Here is a 24,705-nt window from a genome sequence, read left to right as displayed (position 1 = left end):
CCAAGGCAGCCAGCCACCTGGAGGAGGCCAGAAGTGACTGTGCCCAGCATAAGCGCCTCACAACCGCCTCGGAGTCCCTTTTGGACCAAGACCCATCCCATGCCACAGCAGTCACAAGGCCTGAACTTCCATAAGGACAAGTCTTCCCTGTACACTGAGGCTCCATCATGCCACTGAATTTGCAAGAGAAATGGGAGAAATTGGAAATTCATAAATAAAACCCTCAGAGCCTTTTAGGAAAAGCTTAGAAAACACGAGGAAGGACTGGAGCCCCTGCTTCCCGGTGCAAACCCATCAGAGAGGAACCTCACAAAAGCCTGAGCCCTGGTGCCCCGCAGGCCAGAGGCCATGGTCAGGCCACAGTGAATTCCTGCAGGGCCTAAGCTCAGAGGGGCCCCTCCAGGGCCCACCTTGCAGTTCCAGACCCAGGTGCCTGGAGTCCTACGACACAGCTGCTGCCCGTATCTGCCACACACAGCAGCTGGAAGGCAAGGGCCTTGAGTACAAAGCACGGGGCAACTTCCCCTCCCCCAAACAGAAAGCCATTCTGTAATTGCCCTGCCTGTTCCTGGAAAAATCTTGCTGCTTGGCTTAGAATAAACCTGCAAAGCTCCTAGGCTACAGGCCCCACGCCTCCACTGCAGAGGACTCACCCCTCCCCATCTAACTCAGGGGACAGGCCACAAAGGGCAGCACAAAGGTGCTGTAGGCCGGCACCTCCTGGGCAGCGTGTGGAACAGGAGAGAAGAGCTAGTGAGATCCAGCTCAGGACGCTACGCCTAAGATAGGAGCCCAGCCAATGGGCCCCTGTGTCCCTGTCTGTGTTGATAAAAGTTCTAGTAGGACACAGCTAGCCAGCTAGCTACATGTCACTCGCTTTCAGCAGCCAACAGGCATTCTGGTAAGAACCCCGGGGGACCTCAAGGTGGTAAAGCCAGTGGCATCAGAAGCACCATCCTCAGGCTTTGGGTCAGTGTCCCCGAGCGCCACCCAGCAGACAGAAACCATCACAGTACCCCTGGGTCGGCACTGTGGGGCTCCCACAGACACAAGGGTGCTCCCTTCCACCCTCATAGTCAAGGGCCTGTCCCAAGGGTGCTGCTGTTCTGGGTGCTATGGGGGCAAAGGAGGGACCCCACCCCATCCCCTCTACTCATAAAAATCCCATTGGCCACTCTGCTCTGGGGCCAAGATGAGAACCCACCATTTCTGGGATGGCTGCATCAACGCTGAGACTTTGTCATCATAAAACTTCTTCATCGCGAACCTGTCCAGGGCCTGGTCCGCACTGAGGAACACAGAGGGAGAAAGGGGGCTCAGCTCCATGGAGCTCCTGCCGCCACGGCACGGCTAGGTGGCCAGGACGTGCGTCCCCATCCAGAGACGACCACCCCAAGCCACTGTGTGCATTTGTCCCACTTCACAGCCCTCCTGGAATGCATCCTGATCTAAGAGGCAGTGGGATCTGGAGGGACACGCCTGTCATCTCAGCACTCAGAGGAGGCTGAGGCAGGAGAATCACAAGTTTGAGACCAGCCCAGGCAATTTAATAACCTGTCTCAAAATAAAAAGGGCTAGGAATGTAGCTCAGTGGGCTGGTCCTGGATTCTGTCCCCTAGTATCACACACCCAAGAAAAAAAAGGGTCACCCCTGCAGGCTCTGAACACATGGCGAGCTTCCCTCCCCCACAGGAGTCACTGAGGTGAGGTGCACACTGGGGCTGTGACTCAGACACTGGTGGACCCAGCCCCAGGACTGCAGGGTGCAGGGAGCGGGCCCAGAACGTGCCCCCAGCACCCACCCACAAGGCGCCAGGACACGGGTGTGGGCACTGCTGGGGTGTTCACTTCTGGGGTTCGGCTGGAGGATGCCTGGGAAGGGGCAGCCCGGGTGGGCAGGCAGGAGGGATAGAGTCCTTGGGGCCACACAACTCTCCTCTGACACGGACGTGAGAGCGACCCTGAGCCTGAGCGCCACTGTGCTGCTCAGGGTTCACGGAACCTCCCGCAGCCCCACTGGGGGGCGCTCCGTTGACCTTGGCTCTGAGCCCATCGGGAATCCTGGATCGGATCACGAGAGGGAGAAAGGGGAAAATCTGAGGTGTGAGCCAATCCTTAGAAAATGAGCATGCGCCCCTATAGGGAAAAAAAATAAGCTATATACAAGATTCACAGACACTCCGAAAAGATGAGGTCCACTCAAGCAGAGAAAGCCCTGGCGGCCTGATCCTGCGGGAAAGCTCGCAGCCGGTGGGAGGCAGTCGCAGGTGCTTGCATCACGGTCTCTGTGTCCTGAGCCTCATCAGCAGCCACGGAGGCGGGAGGCGAGAGGGCGCTGGGGCGTGAGAGGGCCACCTGAAGCCCCCACAGCAAAGCACTTCCGCCTCCCAGGTGCACCAAAAGGGGGCGCTGCCACCCACAGGGCGGGTGCTGGGGACCTCTGTGCAGGCCTTCAGGGCCACGGAGGGACTGGCAGGGCCAGGGTCCCCCACCTGTTTCGATTCTCACTGAGGGAGCAACTTCCACCCTGGGTTTCCAGAGGAAACAGCTAAAAATCGACTCGGCCCTTCCCACCAGGAGGAGGAGCAGGTGCGAATGCTGGCACGGGCTTCCAAGCCAGCCGGCTCACAATGGCTCTGAGGGGACCCAGCAGCTACAACGTGAAGCACAGGAAGCCTCCGTCCTTCCCCTTGCTGGAGGTCACGGGCTCAAATCCCAGTCTATTGCTGAGCTACACGTATTCCACAAGCCGGATCCAGATAAGCACACAGCCAGCTTCAGACCCACGCCTGGACCTGGGGCCCGGTGGCCACCGCACCTGCAGAAGGGCCCAGAGCTCTGCCAAAGAGCCCAATATCCCTGCGTCTGGTGCCCTTCCCACTGCGGGTGTGAGACCCAGAGCAAGCTGCCCAAGACGGGGCTCGGTTTCCTCATCTGGACAAGGGGAAGGTAACATCTGCCTCCAGGGCTAAGTGGGAGGAGTCCAGAAGAAAGTGTGGGCCGTCACCATGGCGCCCCACAGGAAGGAAGCCAGCCCACCCCGCCTACCGGCTCTCTGACTGCAGGAGGACCAGGCTCATTCCTTAGCACACTGGCGCTGCCCCACCCACTGCCAGCATCCCACCCGGAGGCTGGAGGGTCCTCTGCACAGCATACACGCCCTGCGGAGGCTGGGTTCAGGCGCAGCCTGCAGCGGCCCATCCTACCTGGCTGAGACGTTGGTGAAGTGCATGTAGGACGAGACGACCACTCCAATGCGACCTTTCCCGCCCTGCAGGGACAGAGAGGAGCAATGGTCTCCAAACCCAGAGGCCATCCACCCTGAGGATGCTCACCACGGTCCAGAAGGGACATGTGCAGTCCAGTGCACGGGGGCGTCACTGAGGAAGGGGAGCCAGGTACCAGCTAGCAAGGTGCTTCCTCCCTGACACCTGTGAGGAGCTTGTGTGGCTCTGCCACGGATCGCAGGCCATGGCGGCTGAGCTGTGGGGCCACGCCTTGCTCCATGACACGGGGCTCCCTGACTACTGCTGAGAGGGCGTGAATGAGCAAAGTCAAGTCAGGGTTCGGATGAACCGACAACCATCCTCATATGCCACTCCTCTCTGTCCTGGGGCACCTGGTCCACTTCAAGTCCTCTGCGGCTGCACCCTGGCATGCACAGTCACCAACTCACTGCAGAGCGTCTAACGTGTGCCTGGTGTGAAGTTACACTTGTTTTAAGAACCAAAGTTAGCCGGGCACAGTGTCGCATGCCTGTGATCCCAGCACTCAGGAGGCTGAGGCAGGAGAGTCACCCTGAGTTGGAAGGCTACAAAGCAAGGTCATGGCCAGCCTATGCTACTAGTGAAACCCTATCTGAAAAAAAAAAAAAAAAAAACACAGCAGTTCACCTACAAGAAAAGAGCCTAAACAGGACAGGTATGTGGCAGTATTCACCCACTGCTGCTATCTCCAGCTAGTTACTTTTGCAGCATTAGTTATGGATAAAGAAAATATCAAAGAGATTCTAGGGAAAAGACAGACAGCGATACAGTCATAGCAGAGACATCCATACCCGACTTTCACCAGTGGGAAAAGTGTCTCAACTCAAGATCCATCAAAAGGAAAAAAGCACCAAGCAGGACCTGCACCCTGGACCCCCTGACGTGCTTAGGACATGCAGCCCTCTCACGGGTCACGGGAGACTGCAGCATGGACCTCGCGTCAGGCCACAAACAGGCCCAGCAGAGGTAAGAAAGTGGCTCGTAGCCAGTCCCTCTGCTGATCGCCAGGAACTAAACCAGAAACCAATACTGGGAAGCTCAGGAAGATCACAAGTAACCGCTGGGTCAGAGAAGAAATTAAAGGAAGACAGCACGTAACAAGACATACGAAGACTAATGGGGGTGCACACGGGGGTGCAGCTCATCAGCACAAGCACCTGCCGGGAAAGTGCAAGGTCCTGAGCTCCTAAAATTTATAGGGACAGGGCAAAGACAGTTCTGAAAGGGAAGTTTACAGTAATAAACATCTATAGCCCAGAAGAAGAGAGACGAAAGATAGCCTCACTTTATTTTATTTCATTTTTTCATTTGTGTATTTGGTACCGGGTCTCACTATGCAGCTCGGTATAGTGATCTTCCTATTTTCAGTGTCCCCAGCGCTGGGATTACAGGTGTGTACCACCATGCCCAGACTGTCACTGGTTCAGCATGCCCCATGGGCAGGGCCGGCACGACACGTGGAACTGGGGATCGAATCTTGGTCCATGCGCTTGCCAAACGGCACTTAGTCCACTGAGCTATCTCACCAGCCCATCAATTCATATCTCGAGGCACCGAACGCAGCCCAAAGAGAAAAGCAGCAGCATTAGAGAAATAACAAAGCTCAGAGCAAAACAAGCTAGAGACCCAGAAAACAACAGAAAAGATCAGTAATATCAAGAATTGTTGGAGCTGGAGAGATGGCTCAGTGGTCTAAAGCACCTACTTGAAACAAGCTTGGCAAAGCACGGGGACCTCAGTTCGATCCTCCAGCACCACATGCCAGCCAGCCCCACGCCCTGGTGGGCTGAGCTGGCCACACACACATACACAATAAATAAATGTAATAAATAAAAGTAAATAAATATTTTAAAAAAATTGTTTTTAAACAAAGTCAACAAAACTGATGAGGCTTTCATGATACCCACCAAGAGAAAACTCAGATGAAAACAAAGGAAAGGGGACAGTAATGCGAAGGGCCAGCAAAGCCTGCAACAGACAGCTGCACTCCAGAGCTAATGGGACAGCCTAGAAGACCAGACCAATTCCTAAACACACACACACAGCCAAGATGCCACCAAGAGCGCAGGAAGGAGACTGACTGAATAATAAAAAGTCTCTCAAAGAAGAGAAGACCAGACAGCTTCAGGGATCAATTTTAACAGCCACAACGGTGGCCTCAGTTCTTGTCAGCCTCTTCCAAAATCAGAAGAAGAAGGAAAACTTCTGCCCGGCTCCTTTTGCAGGGACAGTGCCCCACTGATACAGGGTTCCTTCTTTTTCGTTTCCCCAGTTTTCTTCCTATGAGGTCTGTACTTGTGGGACCTGGCCCTGGCAGGGAGCGGACACATGATCAGGACAAGGCTCGATCTGTTGGTGTCCCCTTCCCCTTTCAACCTTTGTCCTTGAAGGAGCCAGGGGTTGGTGTTTCAGGGCTGCCACCCTCTGGCAGCTTGCTGCAAGCTCTCAGCCCACACGGTTATCCATAAAAATCATGGGAGCTCACCTGCCATCGCAGCACTCAGAAAGCTGAGGCAGAAGCATCACCCTGAGTTCAAGGCTAGCCTGGACTACAGAAATCACCAAAAACTGTTCTTCACCTAACAACAACCCAGAGCCCGCAGCTTGTGGGGCACCATGCGGCCAAGTCGGCTCTTCCTGTGGTCTTTTCCCTCAAGCAGTGTCTTTAGGGCTTGGACGGTTCTGGTCTAATCTGAGCAAGCCGCAGAATCACTGACCCCACAAGCCTATGTGTACTGGTCACCGGGACTCCAGGGAAGAGGGCGATGAGGGTCGAAGGCAGGAAAGCAGGGCTATGGGAAGGAGGTCGAGCCACTCAGCAACGCCCATAGGACAGGCAGGGAGGGGCACGATCCTGCCCAGCTCTGCAGGGGAGCCCGCCCGGTGCGCAGAGGCCTGGGCATTCTGCAGAGCCAGCACATTCCAGCCCACATCAGCGATTCTGCCCCATCGTCCACCTCAGCAATGACACAGTGACAGCCTGGCTCTAGGCCACATTCCTGAACACGGCGCTCCATGTACATGGCCCTGGGTGGTCGCCGGGTAGTCTACCTTTCCCTTAAGTTCTGAGGGAGTCAGGGGCACATGGCCCAGAGTGGCTTAGAAAATGGACACTGCGTAGATCTCTGGGTGGCAGTGTCAGCCCTGAACCCCCACCTGCCCAAACAATATTAAAACTCATCATCTAAAAACTAAAGGGGACAGGCCAGGTGTGGTGGTGCACGCCTGTAATCCCAGCACTCGAGAGGCTGAGGCAGGGGGATCAATGCAAGTTGAAGGCCAGCCTGGGCTACAAAGTGAGTTCAAGGCCAGCCTGAGCTGCATAGTGAAACCCTACCTCAGAAAGAAATCAATAAATAAACAAATAGTAAATAAAAACTGAAGGGGAGAAACCAAGGGAAGAGGAAGGAGTAAAGACAACCAAGATGTGACAGGTACAAGACGCCAAGATGGACAGAAGCACGACGTGCTGTGATATACCGAATGGAGTAGCCCTCGGCCCTCAAGGAGGACAATCGAGTCAGCTGCAGGAAACGGCTGCCCCTTGAAACCGATACTGAATGAAACAAATTAGACACAGAAGGTTGCTTGTGGCGTTTCTCTTACACGAGAAGGCCATGTAAATAACTAAAGAGCAAAATTAAAGACAAGTACAGGGCTGGAGGGCTAGCTCAGCGGTCTCAGTGCCTGCCTGGCAAGCACAAGGACACGGGTTCGATCCTCGATGCCACATGCAATGCCTGTGCCAGCCACCGAGTCCGGGCTTGGCTGTGCAATCCCACCACGCTGTAATCCCAGCGCTGGGGAGGCTGAGACAGGAAGATCACTACGAGTCCAAGCTGCATAGTGAGACCCTATAGCAAATAAATAAATGAATAATTTTTTTTTAAATTTTAAAAATTTTTAAAAATTTTAATGGGGAGGTGGCTCAGTAGAATAAGCGCTTACCTGGCAAGTGCAAGGGCCTGAGTTCAATCCCTGGTTCCACCAAAAATAAAAAAATAAAAAAAAGACAAATCTAACGGGCCAGGGAGATGGCTCAATAGAATAAGTGCTTCCCCAGCAAGCGCAAGGGCCGGCGTTCAATCCCCAGTTCCGACAAAAAAAAAAAAAAAGACAAATCTAGGAAATAGGGCAGGAGACCTTGGAGATGGGAGGGGATCTGGGACAGAGGAGACAGAAGGGAGAGGAGAGATGCGGTGTCATGTGCGCAGCTTCTGAGATGGACAGTCATGGTGTACTGCAGATCCGTACCAACAGACACATAAAACAGACTGAAAGAATGCATGCATATACAAGCCAATATTTACACCAGGCACTGACCACTACGGCTTAAAATTATGCTTTTTCTAAAAACTAAAATGAGTGACCCAGCAATCTATGAGGTGCACATGGAAGAAACCCACAAGCACAGCTAACCCACAGTGCGTGTGAACAGCAAGGGAGAGTGCCGCACTGCGCTGGTCAGCACTCAGCTTTGGCGGGAGGAACATGTCCAAGGCCAGCCCTGAGGGCCAGAGAGCCACCTGGGGCTCCGCCCACCACCCTTGGCCCCGCCCACCGCCCTCGGCCCCGCCCACTATCTTGGGTCCTCAGCTAAGGCAGGAGCAGGGCTCACCCTGCAGTGGATGACCACCACGTGCTGTGGGTCGCTGTTCAGCCAGGACTCCTGCGCCTTGCAAATCGTGCACATCTTGTCCAGCGGCGGAGCGTGCAGCTCTGGCCAGCCCACATCCATGATCTGCAAAGAGAGACAACCCTTCCTTGGTTTCCCTCTGAAGACACCCTCGCAGCCCACAGCCCCCTCATGCTGGCTTTTCTTTCCTTTCTTCTTTTTTTTGTGGAACTGGGGATTGAACTCAGGCCCTTGCGCTTGCCAGGGAAGCACTTATTCCATTGCGCCATCTCCCTGGCCCCTTGCTTTTCTTAACTGACATGAGGACACCACCAGGACACCAGGGCCCTTCCCTGGGCAGATTTTTATCTGTAACACATGGGATGGAGTCTGTTTTAGATTCCAGGGGTTTGGAACTTTGGAGTACTTGCAAAGACTCTTCCTTAGCATCCCTAATCGAAATAACCCTGAAATTAGGAAAAAATAAAATAGAAAAAAGCTGGGCATGGTGGCACATGCCACTAATCCCAGCCCCTGGGAAGCTGAAGCAGTAGGATTGCCTGCGTTCAGGCCCCACTACAGAATGAGATCCTGTCTGAAAGAAAGAAAGAAAGAAAGAAAGAGAGAGAGAGAGAGAGAGAGAGAGAGAGAGAGAGAGAGAGAGAGAGAGGAAAGGAAAGGGAAGGAAAGAAAGAAAGAAAGAAAGAAAGAAAGAAAGAAAGAAAGAAAGAGAAATTGCAAACGCTCTAAAATCTACAACTTTTGCATCATGTCCATGCTCCAAAAATTCAGACTGCAGAGAGCTGTGGCCTTGGGCCACAGCACTGCAGGTGTGCCTGCTGTATTTTTTATTCCAATAGCTGCAAAGGATTCCAACATGACGTTCCAGTGTACGCACTATTCCAACACATGTACCATGTTTCCACGTACATGGCATGGGGGGGAGGTGTACCACAATTTCCTCTAAATCTTTCTACTGAAAGTAATTATGGAGGCTGGGGGACAGCTCAGTGGCATAAGCGCCTGCTTGGTAAGCGCAAGGTCCTGAGTCTGATCTCAGGTACCACAAAAAGGGGAAAGAAATGAAGAGTAATTACAGACCTAGAAGCAACCGTGACCACAGAGGGGCAGCAGAAAAAAGACCCATGCAGGAGGGACCCCCAGGTGTCCTCCACGTGATCGTGGTGCTTATGCAAATCTGTACACAAGAAATGGCATGCACACGTGCGTACACACACACACACACACACACACACACACACACGGTGCATCTGAAAGGAGTGGCAGGAGCATGAGCTCCTCAGGGGCACCAATGTCACCCTCCAGGCGCTAACAGCAGACTGTAGAATATCTGAGGGACAGTCCACACAAGAAATTCACTCCCAGACCCCCACCCGACCCCCCAGCCCGGAGGCCTACAGGCAGCTCCACAGGCTGCTGTCAATGGCCTTGCGCAGGAAGCAGTTTCCTTCACTGCTCCACACTGTGACGCGCGTCAGACTTGAGACTTTCTGCTGTAGGGTGCTCAGCCTGCATTTAGGCTCGAGGCACCCGGGGCCTCTCTGCTGACACTGCAACCCTGTAATCATTTCAAACTAAAAAGTTTATTAATTTTAAAAAATCCCAGCTGGGTATGCTGGTGCCCACCTATAATCCTACATTCTGGCAGACTGAGGCAGGGAAACGACAGGTTTGGCCCCAACACACACACACACACACACACACAAAATCCCATACCACATTCCTGATATCCATACCAAATAACACGCCCCAAAACCTAGAACAAACCCCTCGTGTACAAGCGGAGCAAACACTGCTTACATTTTACGAAACTCGGAATATCAAGGAATAAAGTGCTCACCTTTGGGTTAAGCTTCGCAAGGTCAAATCTCTTCTCTGACAGGTTCAATACCTACAAGGAAGAGCAGGTTTCAGATGAATATCAGCTCATATGGAAAAGCCACAACCACCTTTGACGACGTGCACAGACCTGTACCTCCTCAGAGAACACAAACCAAGCTGAAAATGCCGCCCGGATCCTCGTAAGTCCAACCTACGGGCTAATTCTACTGTTGTTATCCAGGGTAAAGCCAGCGATTTACCATGTTATTGTTTCTTCTACTCTACTGGCTATAAAATATCCCAGCACACAGGGCACAGGCTACATACACACAGCCCTGCTCTCCTGGTCCTGCTTAGGAGGTCGGAGGTAGGAGGTGAACTCGGGGGAGGGCAGCCTCTCCTCCTCAGTACGGAGAGAGGTGGTGTACACACTCGTAATCCCAGCGCTCAGGAGGCTGAGGCAGGAGGTTCACCGTGAGTTCCAGGCCAGCCTGGGCTACATAGTGAGTTCAAGGCCAGCCTGAACTGCACAGAGCTCAGAACAACTCTCTGCAGTACAAGGCACGCTGCTGTGAAGCCCTCGCGATCCTCTCCCTCACTGCAAACACCCTGTCACCCGGGCCACTTTCTGAGTCCTCCGTCCTGAGGGTCTCCAGCTGTGCCACCCTGGCTGCCTCAATGTCCTGAACGGACACAAAATGTTTCCCCTCCGTGGTTATCTTGGCAAAGTCACAGGCGCCGCTCCGGTGACAGGTGGTCAAGGCCAGGGCGCCGGGTTTCTACAAGCTGCCCTTCTGTTGGGCGGCACTCGGCAACAGCATCACTGCATGCTGATCACGCCTCATAAGGACGCTCTGCTTTGCTGAGAGAGCTGCATCCAAAAGCGACAAGAGCCCTGGATGAATGCATGACTTTTGCGAGGCTCTTCGGAGGAAGCTCCTGGCAGCTTTTATTGTAACGAACACCACAGATCTCTATCACCCCTCGTACGTGGCAGCCCCAACCAGAGACAAAGCTCCTGACCCGGCCGACGTGAGCCTCCCCCAAACTCACAAAAAAGTCAGAGCAGCGACAGGCTCTTGCTAAAGACTCAGTAGGGGCCGGGGAGATAGCTCGGTGGTCTAAGCACCTGCTTGGCAAGCGTTTGATCCCCGGTACCACATGCCATGGTGGCCCTGTGCATGCCTGTAATCCCAACAATGGGGAGGCTGAGACAGGAGGATCACCACAAGTCCAAGCTGCGTAGTGAGACTCTGTACCAAGTAAACAAATAAATCATTTTTTTTTTAATTAAAGACTCAGTAAAATGACAGTGGGAAAAAGACCATGTGCCTGCAGCCAGCACCTTCAGAGACCAGGCTAGGGAGTTAGGGCTCAGGGCAGCCCCCCAGTCCTGCCCTTAACAGTGGGTGGCCTCCCCTGAGGTTCGTGGCTCAGTTTTAGCCACAGCCCCGCTGCCTCCTGGGCCTGCTTGGTGTCAACTGCAAGCATCAACAGGGACACAGGTGGCCCCTCCAGCAGGTCAGATCTAGCGTCCCCAGCAGTATGCATGCGTGGAAGGCATTCATGGGGACGCATGACATCACGGCTGAGTGTGCTGCAGGGGCCTGGTTGGAGGAGGTCGTTGGGGTGACTAGGATGATGGGTCCTTGTCCCCTGCTCCTTCCTCTCCCTGCTTCTTGTCTGCCACGTGCTGCACGTTTCCCTTCGCCAGGCCTCTCTGCCTTAGAACCAGCTGATTATCTCAGTTACTTTTTATTTGTTGCTGGGACAAAATACCTGACATCCAAAATTCAGGAAGGAAAGGTTTATTATTTAGCTCACAGTTTGAGGAGGTTTCAGTCTATACTCCACTGGCTCCCAGGCAGAGCAGTACTGGGCCAGGAGCAGCAACAGGAAACAGAAGAGCGAAGGGATGGGCAGCAGCGGCGGCTTCCAGTAAGCCTCTCGCCCCTCCTTATATTATTTATAAACCAGCTACCCTGGGGCTGGGGGTGCAGAACTCACACAGTGTCCACGCCCTCCTCTTACACAGGATGAGGATGTTTACAAGCTAAAAACCCTGGCTCCCTGCTGAGTCACTTAATTAAACCTCTAAACTCAAGTTGACACAATGTATCAACCAGTACAAACGGACTGAATTCTATGAAGCTGCAGCATAAGGCGTTGTGTCCCAGTGATGGGACAGTGGCCAGCACAGTCCCTCTGTGACAGGACAGGGGGCTGGGCCACCTCTTTCTGTCCACAGCACGTCACAACTAGGAAGGGCTACAGGGCCAAAGGGGCAGACCTGAGGGTAGGGACTGTGCAGGAAGCCTCAGGACCCGGCTAGGTCCCCTGCAGCTGGACACAGGCCCCCTGCGTGTGGGGTGAAGCAAGTAACAAGGTGACAGCATCCTCCCTGTTGCTCCCACCATAAGGGACAAGTGCAAGTTGTGAGGGAGCCGCAGGGATCCCTGAGCAGCAGGAAAGGGAGGTTCCACAGGGGCCAGGGACAGAGGCCAGGCCAGGCAGCGAGGGACAGCGCCATCCTCCTCTGCAGTCCCTGGCGCTGGCAAGGAGCTGCCTTATGCCCCTGGGCCACCGTGTGTCCCTGTGCGGGTCTTCCCCATGCCCAGTCCGGCCAGGGAGGCCACGTGGCAAGTCCCCAGCTTTCCTGGGCAGTCAGGGACCCACTTGGACACCCGCCACTCACCAGGTAGTTGTCCCCGTGCTTGGACTTGAGCATGCGTGTGACCTCCTGCAGGCTATGCAGGTAGGACTCCTCGGAGCAGCCCGCAGGGAAGGACAAGGCGATGATGCGCTCTGTGATGTAGGTGAGGTCCAGCTGGTGGCCGTCCGCCATGGCGGAGCTCAGAGCCACGGGCCTGTGGAGACGAGGGGTCCATTAGCCAAGGGCACAAGGGAAAGGAGACAGCGGTCACCCACCATCACACAAGGACCCGAGAGACAGCACCCTGGTCACTGACCACGGCACATCAGCCCCACTGTGCTCCACTCCTTGGAGGGCACCGATATACCTCAGCTCATGTCCAGAAAACAGACACTTGATTACTGGGGTTCAAATGAAATCAGCGTGGGGCAGAACCTTTGCCTGCCACCTCAGGGGACCTGGTTCCACACCCAGCACCACAGCATCCGCCCCAAGCCCTCTCCCTGGAAATCCACCCACAGCCAGGGACATGGCGACACAAGATGTCGGGGACACTCACCGCGCGGGCTTCTCACAGCAGACGGGACCCGGCGGCACGGAGCTAGCAGGTGTCTGCAAAGAACAAGACTGGAGTCACTCTGGGGCTTCCGGCTGTGCTGGTCCACGCAGCCCTCGTCACAGCCTGAGGACCGCAGACAGCTGTGCCGCAGAGATCTGTCAGCCGTAGTGAACCAAGCACTGCCGCTATCCGTCCCTCTCACCACCTGGGGACTCCAGGCCTCTGGGAGGCTGAGGCAGGAGGATTCCTGTGCAATTTAGACTCCACAGTGAGTTCAAGGCCAGTCTGAGGACACAATGAAACTTTCCAAAGTGTAAAACCAAATGAAACAACAAGACCTTTAAGGGAATGATTGGGAAAGGGGTGTGGCAGAGGGTACCAAGAAGGCCAGGATTTGTGGCAGCTCAGGGACTCCAGTCACACCAGCAGGGGTCCCCAGCCACGCTTGACCCAGGGCACCTCAAAGCCCACTTCCCAAAGTGACCATATCTCCCCAAGGACTGGTTGCTACGAGTTACCCCATCAGCAGGATGAACGCACGGGTGGATAAATGAGGGCCAGGGAACCCCACCCCACCAGCATGAGCCCCAAACGTAGCTGCCCCTCCATACAGTGGGTGGGCCGGAGGCTCGGGCCACAGCCAGCGGTCAGCTCTGAGCCTTGCTGACGCACACTGGCCTCCACGGCTCCCATGTCTCGTCTTCAGGCCGGGCGCAGGAAGCTGCTTCTGGCCGTCAGCTGCTGTCCGTCCAGGCCCGGGGAACTAACACATCTCAGGTGGGGTCTCCTGCAACTCAGGCCCACACGGGTGCACTCGGCTTAGCGAAACTGGGCGGTTAGGGCTGCAGGTCCGCCTGCCCGGCTGGGACCTGCCCAGGATGGAATGGAGCTCGCTTCCAGGTGCCCTTGGCGGGTCTGGGAGGTGAGCCCCGGGGCTGCATCCAGCCCCAGCCACTTCCGCTGCCACTGCCCCTGCTCTGCGTCCAGGCCGCCATGGCAGCAGCTCTGCCTCTCCTCGCCCTTCCTTACAGCTGCCTGAGGGTGGACTGAACAGTCTTAACGCGTGAGCCAAATAAACCGCTCCTAAGCTGTGTGTGCTGGGATCCTGTCCTGGCGACTAGAAAGCTCAAACTGAAAGATTCCTCCACGTCAAGAATCGTTTCCTACGTCAGCATCTGAGCAACCCTGGGTCACAACTGAACCGGGCCTGGTCTCTGGATAGTGCCACCTGACGGGACCACGCAACCGTACTCAGCTACCAGGGCCACACGGCAACCATAGCTGTGGCCTGAGCACCTTCGTCCCCACACCTGGGGCTACCGCTCACTGGGAGGAGCGGGGGTATGTGGCCACAGAGGGCATTTAAGAAGTGACAGTGCTGCTGTCTGCACTCGTTCAAATTGCACACACAGCCAAGGAAAATTCTTCAATCAAGAACCCTGGGATTCCCAAGGCTGGGATGCAGAGGAGGACACGTAGCAGGTGTGTGGTGCCCACAGGAAGCTCCATACCTGGGCAGGTGGGGCGGACAGCACCCTCCCTGCGGAGGCTCAGCAGCACAGGCCCTGTGTGACCTCTGGCCACGCTGGCCGCTGGCTCTGGGGACCACCCGGCCTAGGGACCCCTTTCTGCACCTCCATTCAAGCAGCAGGGGCACACAGGGACCTGGCCCGCCCTCTCCCAGAACCCACTTGCTGTGTATGTCTATAGCAGCTAAACAACAAGGCAAGACCCAGGACGAGGCAGTTCACCCTGCAGGCCCCAGAGGGCCTCTGCCTGCACATGCCACAGTCCCAGGTTGGTGGCAGGCAGACGAGGAGCTTTTGGGGTTCTGCGGAGAGGCACTATGCCCCCCAAAGCCCCGCACAGCCCAGGGCAACAGCACTAGGCAGCCTGCCAAAGGCAATCGGGGAGGTCTAGCCACCAGGGCGCCGGGCGCTCTTTTTGCCCTAGACCAGCAACCCTGAAGGCTAAGGAGGCCCCAACTTCCCAGGCTGTCAGAACCGGGCAGTCGGCAGGGCTCAGTGTCCACTACCCAGGGGAAGGGCCAGGGCTGTTACGAGCCTCGGTGGTGGCAGCTGAGATAGGGGACTGCGATGCCCTGTCAGGACATTAGGCAGAAAGATGCAGGTCCAGGGCAGCCTGGCCAGGACATGGGGACGTGCAGCTGTTACCCACCTCTGCGGTGTCTCACCCTGATGCGTCGCCCCTCTTTCTTGGGGCCACATGAAGCCAAGCAGAAGGGGCCACCGGCTGGTTCCAGCCTTCGCACTGCCATGAGGAAACAGGGACACGGGTCCCCTCACCGAGTACCGCCTCCTGAGACTTCAATAGCCAGCAACAGTCACTGCCTGGAAACCTCCCGTGGAAAATTCCAGACAAAAACAACGCCAAGGCCACGTCACAGTAGTGCCGTCACTCACCCTCCTCACCTCACTGGGGACACAGCACCGTCCCACATGATCGATCGGGAGAAGCAGGCTGAGCCTAGGGCACTGGAGACCACACTCACAACACTGACGACCGTGAGCTGCGGCGCTCGGTGCTCTCTGTGGTACTGTTGTCAGTCTTGGCTGTTTTCAGAGATTATGCCAGGGCTTTCACACGAAGCTACATCCTCAGACCTTTCTATTTATTTTATTTTGAGATAGGGTCTCACTAGATGGCTCAGGCTGGACTGGAATTTGAGATCCTCCTGCCTCAGCCTACCAGCATGTGGACAAGGCTGCACTGCCACACCCGGCTTACTGTTACTTCTTCCTGTGTCTACCTTGTAAAGCAAACTTCACCACAGGTCCGCAGGTATGAGTAAATGTACTACTTGTAGGGTCTTATGCCAGGATTGTGTCCCTGGCTGGAGGTCTGGAGACACACAGGGGACAACTGGAGGATCTGGGCCAGTCACTATCTACTCTACAGTGACAGAATCTAGGCCTACGAGGAGTCACACTTCTGAGTCTCCCAGGACTCTGCTTTCCGGCAGCTGTCCCTGAGCGCTGGAACCTCTCGTCCGTCCCGTAGGCAACTGGAAAAAGCCTTATTCAAACACCACCCAGGTGTGCAGGCCTGGAATCTCAGCCCCAGAGAGGCTGAGGCAAGAGGATCTCCACAAGTTCAAGGACAGCCTGGGCTACAATAGGGAAACCTTGCCTCAGAAAGGGAAGGGAAGAGAGGAAAGGGGAGGGGGGAAGGCAAGGGGATGACTTAGTGCAAAGCTGTCTCAAAATAAGACATAAAGCTGGGGGTGCAGCTCAGTGTGTGAGCCCTGAGTTCAGTGGGGTCCTGGAAAAATAGTAAAACTGAAGCTGCCAGGCAACAACCCTACAGCCCCTGCTGGCTTCCCTCACTGCCGCAGGGATTCTCAGAGGATATAAGCCACAGGCTCTGGAACCCCAGAGCCCCAGTGAAGCCTGCTTTGCGCTGGCCACACCCCCTGCTGGAGTTTCCTTATCTTCAAAAGCAGTGTGGTGGCCACCCTGAAAGGGGGAAGCCCTGAGGACCCTCATAGGGGTGCCAGCCTCCGCAAACGCATCTCCTGGAACCCACAGCCACGCTGCCCACGCTGACAGCGGCAGGAAGTGCTCAGAGAGGGCCAGCAACCCTCAGCAGGAGCACAGCACAGAGGCCAGAGGGCGAGCGAGAAGAAACCAGCTGTCACTGGGATCGCGGAGGGCGCGCAGTGTTCACCGCCCTCAGACGCAGCCGCCGCAGGGGTGGAACTGCAGATAAAGCGCCCACGCGCGGAACTCGAGGAAGCAGTGTCACTCTGGGCACTTTCCGGGGCCGGTGGCTGGACTGTGAGGATGGCAGGCAGGGCTGGCTGCTGGGAGCCATATGGCAGCAGGGGACCCAGGCGGCACAGGCCTTGCGCTCAGGACACAGGCGCCCTCCTGGGGCGGACTAAGGAAGCCGAGGCCCGAGGGCGTGGGCGGGGTGCACTCACCGAGCTCCACTGTGGGGACTTCTCAGCTCCAGGTGCCCACAGCTCCTCCACCTGCCCCCAACTGCGCGGTGCTCAGCGTGTGTGCCCTGCAAGCCGGTGGGACTGAAGACGAGGGGGTCAGGTGGGGGCTCCCTGTGCAGGACCCCGCAGGGAGGGCCACCAGCAGACAGCCAGCAGGCAGCAGGTATAGCCACAGGGCCCTGGCCGGGGCCTGCAGAAGCGGACGGCAGACCAGGAAGCCGCGCCGTGTCCTTCCTGGGCCCTGGCCAGCTGCCCAGGGCTCCCTAGCAGAAGCCTCCGGCTGGGGTGAAGGCGGAGCAGCCTACCTCCCCACTCCCACCGCTTCTTCCCATAGTTTCTTTTTCCTGCACCTCATTCCAAACATAATTTCAAATGTCCAGGAATCTGATCCAATTCCTCGAATTTTAAAAAATGAGAACAAACCACCAAGCCAGGTTCGGTGCTGCACGCATCTGCCATCCCAGCACTCTGGGAGGCTGAGGTAGGAGGATCGCAGGTTCAAACACAGTCTAGGTCAGGGCTGGTGAGATGGCTCAGTGGTCTAAAGCACCTACTTTGAACAAGCAAAGCTCAAGCAAAGCACAGGGACCTCGGTTCAATCCCCCAGCAATCCCCCAGCACCACCCTGCCCCCTGGTGGGCTGAGCTGGCCACACACTAAATAAATAAATAAATATTTAAAAAAAATCTCTAAAAAAAGAAAATGTTTAAAAAAAAAAAAAAAAAAACCAAACACAGCCTAGGAAACTTAGGAACTGACTGACAGTCTCAAAAACAGAAACAAAAAGGGCTGGGGGTTATAGCCCAGCACCAGGGCTCTGGGTTTGGTCCCTGGAACCACCGCCTGCGGCCCAACCTCTGCAGGTGCTTGACCGGTTCCCAGCTTCCTGCACTGCCAGACACAAAGCAGTCTGTGGCTGGATGTGGGACAGCAGTCATCGTGAAGGTCACCCAACCTGTCAGACGCAGCTCCATGTCACTTCACACTCGGGGGTGACAGGAAAGGCGTGGTCCTGGGCAGCCAGCCAGGACACCCACTCCGAGCCCTCTGTGGTCACCCACACCCTGCAGCTTTCTGCCCTGGACTTGCATGTGACACGTCCAGGGTGGCCCCAGCGAGACACGTGCTCACTTTCCAGCCATGCCTGACAGCATGAGAGCTCCTTATCACCCTCAGTTGCTACAAGACGAAGACCACAGCCCAGGACACCACTTCCAGCACTGGGATCTCCCAGGCCTGTGTCCCAAGGTTACCACAGAGGAGGCCAAGAGCTGTGGGCTGGGATCCTCCTGCCTCAGCCTCCCAGGAACTGGGATTGCAAGTGTGTGCCACCGTGCCTGGTCCAAATGTTATCTTGTCTCCAATTTCCTGCTCTTATGAATGATATTAGGATTAGGGTTGCCTTCTGGGGGGACAGAAGAAGTGGCTTTGGGGACCTGCTGCTCTGTGTAGGTGCAGGCCCCCGAGGGACCACACCATGCGTTCCTGTTGGATGCTGAGTACAGCACCAGGGCATCTCGGAGCAGACACTAGGCCGATGGAGACACAGGCTGCTCACCCGGGCAGGGCCTCTCCTGGCCAACACCCAATTCCATTAGGACAGCTTTTTGTCCCCAACCTGGCCTCCAGCACCCTAGACATTGGTCTACAACTGTCCCCCAGTGTCAGCATGGTCAAAAATGCATACCTCAGACACTCCCATCTTGGAAGGAACCCAGCTTCCAGGATCCCTGCTGCAGGTGACTGGAGACAGGTCTTTGAAGCTGACGCTGGAGTGCCACTGGGTCCACAGGTGAACGCTAAGCTTGTGTGCACGTGGACCCAGCCACACACAGAGACACAGGGCAACATCCCCTGCCCAGAGGGGACTCGCAGGCACCCCACTGCCCTGGCTTGGGCTCCCAGAGCGGAAGCCTGCGGTCCCAGCCGCCCGTGGGCCCTGTCCCTTGTCTGCCATGGGCTCCATCTGGGATGTACAGCCAGAGAACCATGGGCTCCATGTTTGACTTCTCAAACACATTATTTTTAGGGTTTTTACAGTCTGTTCTTTAGTAAGGACCCCAGTAAACACTATGTTTATAAGATCAATCTTCCTGCCTGGGCCTCAGACCCCCTCATCTCCATCTAGTGCCATGGGAGGCGGAGAGACAGCAGCCTTGCCCCAGTCACGAGGAGCAAATGCTGGCCTCCTGGTCACCCACAATGGCCCATGGGTGGGGGCAGGACCTTCTGCCTGCCCACGGCCAGGAGTGGACTTCTTGCAGCGCAGTGGCATGGAGGCTGAGTGCCCACCCAAAAGCTGAGCCCAGGGTGCCCCCTGCATGAAGCCCAGGACACCACAGGCCCATGCCAGTCAGCCTGACCTCTGCTCCCTGCAGGATACCCAGCAGCCAGGGCCCGGGTGGGTGCCACCACCCACACCACAGTACCAGCACCACCCCACGGAACGGCATCTGCACCCGGGACCCCTGATGGCCAATCCCGAGCATGACGCTTCGTCCCAGAAGCTCTGTCAGAGCTAGCCTGGTGGAGCTCGGCTACAATCCCAGCACTTGGGAGGCAGAGGAAGGGGGAGCTGAGTGGACATCTTAGCAACTTACAGAGACGCTGTCTCAGACTCGGAAGAAAAGGGATGTGGTGTAGCTCGGTGGGTTTAATTCCCAGTAATGTCAAAGGGGGAGGGAGGGGAGGGCGTAGGGAGGGGAGAGGAGGGGGGAAGGGGAGTAAGAGGGAAAAAGAGGAAGGGGGAGGGGAGGGCAGGGGAGGGGAGAGGAGGGGAAGAGAGGAGTGGGGAGAGAATAAGGGAGGGAAAAAAGAAAAGCAGGAAAGATCTCAGTGGACATCCTTAAAAGGTAAGTTTAAAAAAAAAAAGTTGGAACCAGGGCCGTGAGATGGCTCAGTAGAATAAGTGCTTCCCTGGCAAGCATAAGGGTCTGAGTTCAATCCCCGGTTCCGCCCCCCACCAAAAAAAATGGAACCACAAAATACCAGTACCACACACAGTAATTCCCTTGACGTTAACAAGTATCTGATATTCAAGGGCCAGCCAGATAGCTCAGTGAACTAAAGCACCTACTTAGGCAAGCGCAGGGACCAGGGTTCAATCCCCAGTATGCCAGTGCCGGCCCCGAGACGGCAAATGAGACTGGGTGAGGTAGCACATGCCTGTAATCCCAATGCTTGTGAGGCTGAAAACGGGAGGATCACTACAAGTCCCATCTGTGTAGTGAAACCCGATAGACTCTACTTAATACATTTAAAAAAAAAAAAAGTACGTATTCAATGTTCAAACTTCTCCAACACATATTTTTGGGTTTTCTTTTTTACAATCTGTTCTTTAGTAAGGACCCCAATAAACCTTAAGTTTACTCTATCAGTTCCTTTAACAAAATAAGCTCTTCCTCCTCTTTTCCAAGAGGAGGTCTCTTACTACAGAGCTCAGAATGGCCTCGAACGTGCGCTCCTCCTGGCTGAGCCTCCTGACTGCTGGAATCCACCAGGCCCAGCTCTTGCTCCTCCTTGAACAACTTGTGTCAAGAAGTCTCGGTCATCTGGCCCAAGAAATCCCCCACCGGAGACCTTGCAGATTTCTGGTCTTAACTTCACAAGAGCTCTGGCCCAGACTCCCTGTTGTTGTGGACCGCCGAGGCCTGGTGGGATTCTCACCCGGCTTCTGCCGGGGACGAGGCCGGCCCTTCCTGCTCTCTCTCATGAGCCACAGCACTCAGGGCCCACTCCTTGGGGCAGCGAGGCCTCCAGTGCCGGCCAGCTCGCTCTGAGCTCTGTCTAGGGCGCTGCTTCCACACTGTGTCCTTCTCTACCGGGAAACTCCGAGCATTTCTGGGGAGCTGGCCCTGGAGATCTCGGAGTCCACCCCGCTCAGCCAGAGTTCAAGAGGCTCCGTGCCCCTCCCATCTCTGCATTTACCAGGTTTTAGAGTGAGCTGGCTCCTGAGCCTTTCCCACAAGTAATCACGGCCAGTGCGCAGTTTTTGCTTTCCTTCAGCAGGCGCTGGGGCTTAAACTTAAGGCCTTCCTGCTGAGCTGTGTCCCCAGCCCTTTAGACAGGGTCTCACTAAATCACTACATCACCCAGGCTGGGCTCCTACTTGCAACCCTCCTGCCTTGACCTCCCAGACGTCCAGACATACAGACATGGTGGTGGCTTTGGTTTTGTTTGTTTGTTTGTGTTTAGTACAATGTCTACAGGTTCTCACTACACAGATTGGACCTGTAGTGCTTCTCCTGTTTTCAGCCTCCCAAGGGCTGGGATTACGGGTGTGCACCACCACACCCAGTCTCAATTACCAGCTCAGCACACCCTGGGGTCTGGGCTGGCACAGCATGGCATGCAGTGGCATGCTGGGGATCGAAACCCTGGTTCCTGGTCCGCCTAAGCAGGCGCTTTAATCCAATGAGCTATCTGGCCAGCCATGGCTGTTATTTTATTTATTTTTTTTTTTGATGGAACTGGGGATTGAACTCAGGCCCTTGAACTTGCCAGGCACGCACTTAATCTACTGAGCTATCACCCGCGCCCCTTGGTTATTTTTAAAGCAACACTGTTTAGAGTCTGTACTATAAACCAAAACCAGAACGCAGCCCCAAGTAACAAAGCTAGCAACTGTCACACCTGGCCCCAGCTGGCCCTCTAACACCCCTGACCCAGTTTTGATCTGCACAGCTGAACTTTAAAAAGTGCTACTCAAAGTAAGGACGATGAAGCCCCATGCCAACAAGCACGCTCTGGGAAGCTGAGGCAGGAGGATCCTGCTCACTCTGATGAGGGCCTGGAGCATGGAACACGTGGGGGCTGCCAGGGCACAGGCACTGTCGTTGTCACTGCCACTGCCTGGACAGAGAACATGCCAGGCACTTCCACCCAGCACCACTGCCTTGCTAGGCAATCCGGCCTCTACACCCCCACAGCTTCCTGGGGACACCAGTTCTGGGTGCACTCACACCCCAGCGCAGGAAGCAGGGAGGCGCCCCTTCCGGGAAGTGTGAGGGTGCAGCAGGAACCAGCCTAGTGACACCCTCCCCCCCCCACCTGGGCTCAGAGACTCTCAAAAGGGAAGACAGCCAGCAGTCATGAGACCATACACCAGTGCATGCTCGTTGGCTTGTGGACAGGCCACGTGGGTGCCACAGAGGAAGCAGGGAGGGGTCTGTGCACTGCTTGTCCATCAACAGTGTTGGGTGACTTAAATGCTATGCCAAAAGCTGCGCGTGGTAGAGCAGGCCTGTGGTCCCAGCACTTGGGAGGCTGAGGTCGGAGGACTGCCAGAGGTGGAGGCCGGTGTGGGCTGCACCCACACCGTGAGTTCAAGGCCAGCCTGGCCTGCAGGATAGGTGAGTGCTGGGCAGTCGGTGGCTCCATGCTGCAGCTCTACCCTGACACTGCTCCAATTAGGAAAGGGTGGTAATAAGCAGATGACCTCCTGCAGCAGCTGTGCCCCCCTGACCACGCCTCCCAAAGCCCCACAGTGCAACTCCAGGGGGCTGCAGAGCCCGGCCTCCAGGGAAGGAGCTACCTGCCCGTGGTGACTACCCCCGTGAAGGACACCACTCAGACAACCTCACGCTGCACTGCAGACCCGAGGCTCTGTCTTACAGGGGGCGGCAAAGGATGAAGGAGCTACAGAGCAAAGGAAAGAAGAGAAGAAGCCCTGAGACAGTGTTCTGGGGGCAGGAGAAAGCAGAGGGGAAGGAGAAAGTTGGGGTGCCCGTTCCCTCACAGGCAAGTAATGGATGCCCACAGCCCATGTGGACTAATAAATAAAAATGGTGCCGTGCGTGGTGACGCACGCCGGTAACCCAAGCACTCAATAAATGAAAAGCTAATGAGACCGAGAATGATCTGACACTCGCTCACGAGGGCAGGTGTTTGCTACCAAGCATAAAATAAAGGAAACGATAGAATGAACGTTTAAGAAGTACTGCTCCGGGTCCCTGGGGACCGTAGGTGTCAGGCGAAGGGGCTGTGTCTCTGGAGCGTGGGGCCCAGCTAGGCGTGGGCTGGAATGGGGTCCTGGGCCGAGTTTTGAACCCGAGCCGCTGCCCCAGGTGCACGGGCGGGGAATCATTAGCCCGGCCCGCTGCGAAAGCCGACACCCCGGGCGGAGCAGGCCAGGTTCCAACCGATTCCGGCCACCTGCGGCGGGGGCGGGGCACGATCCAGGGACCAATGGGGCAGGCATCTCGCTTGGGGGGGGGGGGCGAGACCTACAGCCCCCTGCCCGGGTCAGGGTGACCACGGTGCCGGGAACCCTCCCCTCCCACGCCGCCTTTCCCAGAAGCCAGGCGCCCGCCCACCCCCCTTGCTGGAAATGTCGCCCCCCCATCCCCCTGCCGCTGTTGTCTTAGGTGTGGGCGGAGCCGGCGAAATCAAAGCCCTGTCGGGATCAAAGCGTCCCAGCGGTCGTCGGGCCTGGAGGGCGGCCAGAACACGAGGTCGGGTGCGGGTGGGTCGCCGAGGCCTGCATCGCGAGCGGGCGACGCGAGCGCACTGAAGCCGGCGGCAGAGGTCGGCCCTTGTGCAGGGGCGGGGGAACCGAGGGGTTAGCGTGTACCCAGGCTATCGCAGCCGCAGGCAGGCCTTTCCCAGGGAACCCCGAAAGGAACTGTCCCAGTCAGACTCGGGCCTCTTGCCGTCTGACCGCAGTGTGCCCTGTGGGCCCGGGCGGCATCCCTGGGACCCCAAAATGCCAGGGGACCCGGGGCGCACGAGCCTGCCCACAGCTGCCCTGGCCCAGGTCTCTCACACACCTGGGGCTGGAACCTGAAATCCTGGCGCAGGGAGGAGCGCAGGGGTCTACTCTGCTCTCTGCCTCCTTTTTTTTTTTTTAATTTTGATACAATTAAGTTACTAAATTGCCCAGCCAGAGCTGGACTTGTGATCCCCGCGCCCCAGGCTCCCTGAGGGCTGGATCACCAGTGCGCACCACCACGCCCTCCCTACAAGGCCACAGGCCCCAATATCCTCCTCTCCACAGTTAATTCCAAACAAGGTCACAGAGAGGCCCCAGGTGGTTGTGCCTGTAGGGGACACCACCCAGCCCCGCCCTGCCTGCTCCCTCGCACAGCTCTGCCCTGGGGCCCAACAGAAGCCTGGAAGTGCAGCTGTTTGTTTCTAAGACTTTCTCCTCACCGAACAAAGCCAGCAAGGAGTCTACACCACCCACCGCACCCCTATCAGCAGAGAGCTGGTTACAGCCGCTCACTCACAGCCCCTCACCTAGGGTTGGGGGCAGCTGCCCTAGGCACTCCTTGTGGGAGCTCTGGCCTGAGGCTCCACCTCCCCCAAGCAGAGGAGGGCTCCTCCAGGTGCCAGACACCCTGCTCAGGTACCTACAGCACCTCCCTGGGACAACTGTCAAAATGAGATTTTGTTTTCAGACACAAGGTTAAGAGTTCGGTTCTCCTCCCAGTCAAAGGGATGCCTAGTCACAACTTCCTCTGAAATAATCATCCTGCTGCCCCTGCCAAGTGCCAGGAAGTGGATGAGGACAGGTCCCCAAAGCGGGCAGGGTCTCTGCCCAAGGCAGGCGGGGTCTCTGCTGGCCTGTGAGACACGGAACCTGACCTGCATGTGCACACAGGCCTGCATGACACGGGGCCTACAAGCATTAAGGAATTGTGTGTGCCTACAGCACAGGATGCATATTCATGCACACGCATGCATGTGTGTGCATGTGTGTACAAGATGCGGCAGGCAGGTGAATGCGTACACATGCGTGTGTAGGTGATTTTCAAAAGCCAGCAGCTGAGGCAGGTGAATGCGTACACATGCGTGTGTAGGTGATTT

At 56.2% G+C, this 24,705-nt stretch overlaps 1 protein-coding gene across 6 annotated transcripts in view; it reads right to left on the bottom strand.

Moving 5' to 3' along the window:
• The window catches only part of Tns3 (tensin 3), a 146,526-nt gene that overhangs the window by 79,329 nt on the left and 42,492 nt on the right, over positions 1–24,705 (bottom strand). For 4 of the 6 annotated variants that reach the window (XM_023714381.1, XM_023714376.1, XM_023714380.1 and 1 more), the window contains 6 exons: positions 12,936–12,988; positions 12,419–12,590; positions 9,743–9,793; positions 7,885–8,007; positions 3,207–3,271; positions 1,205–1,288 (listed from right to left, as the gene is read on the bottom strand). In XM_023714381.1, the coding sequence (XP_023570149.1) occupies positions 1,205–1,288; positions 3,207–3,271; positions 7,885–8,007; positions 9,743–9,793; positions 12,419–12,568 (473 nt within the window). In that variant the 5' untranslated portion in view covers positions 12,569–12,590; positions 12,936–12,988. Of the gene's footprint in view, positions 1–1,204; positions 1,289–3,206; positions 3,272–7,884; positions 8,008–9,742; positions 9,794–12,418; positions 12,591–12,935; positions 12,989–15,113; positions 15,223–16,878; positions 16,985–24,705 lie in introns of those variants that run through there. The other 2 variants (XM_023714379.1, XM_023714378.1) reach the window with 2 other exon arrangements.

This window comes from Octodon degus, unplaced genomic scaffold (assembly GCF_000260255.1).
Source record: "Octodon degus isolate 3935 unplaced genomic scaffold, OctDeg1.0 scaffold00035, whole genome shotgun sequence".
NCBI classification, from domain to species: Eukaryota; Metazoa; Chordata; class Mammalia; order Rodentia; family Octodontidae; genus Octodon; species Octodon degus.
Note: the sequence above shows the minus strand (reverse complement) of the source record. Positions and strands in the feature narration are given on the sequence as shown.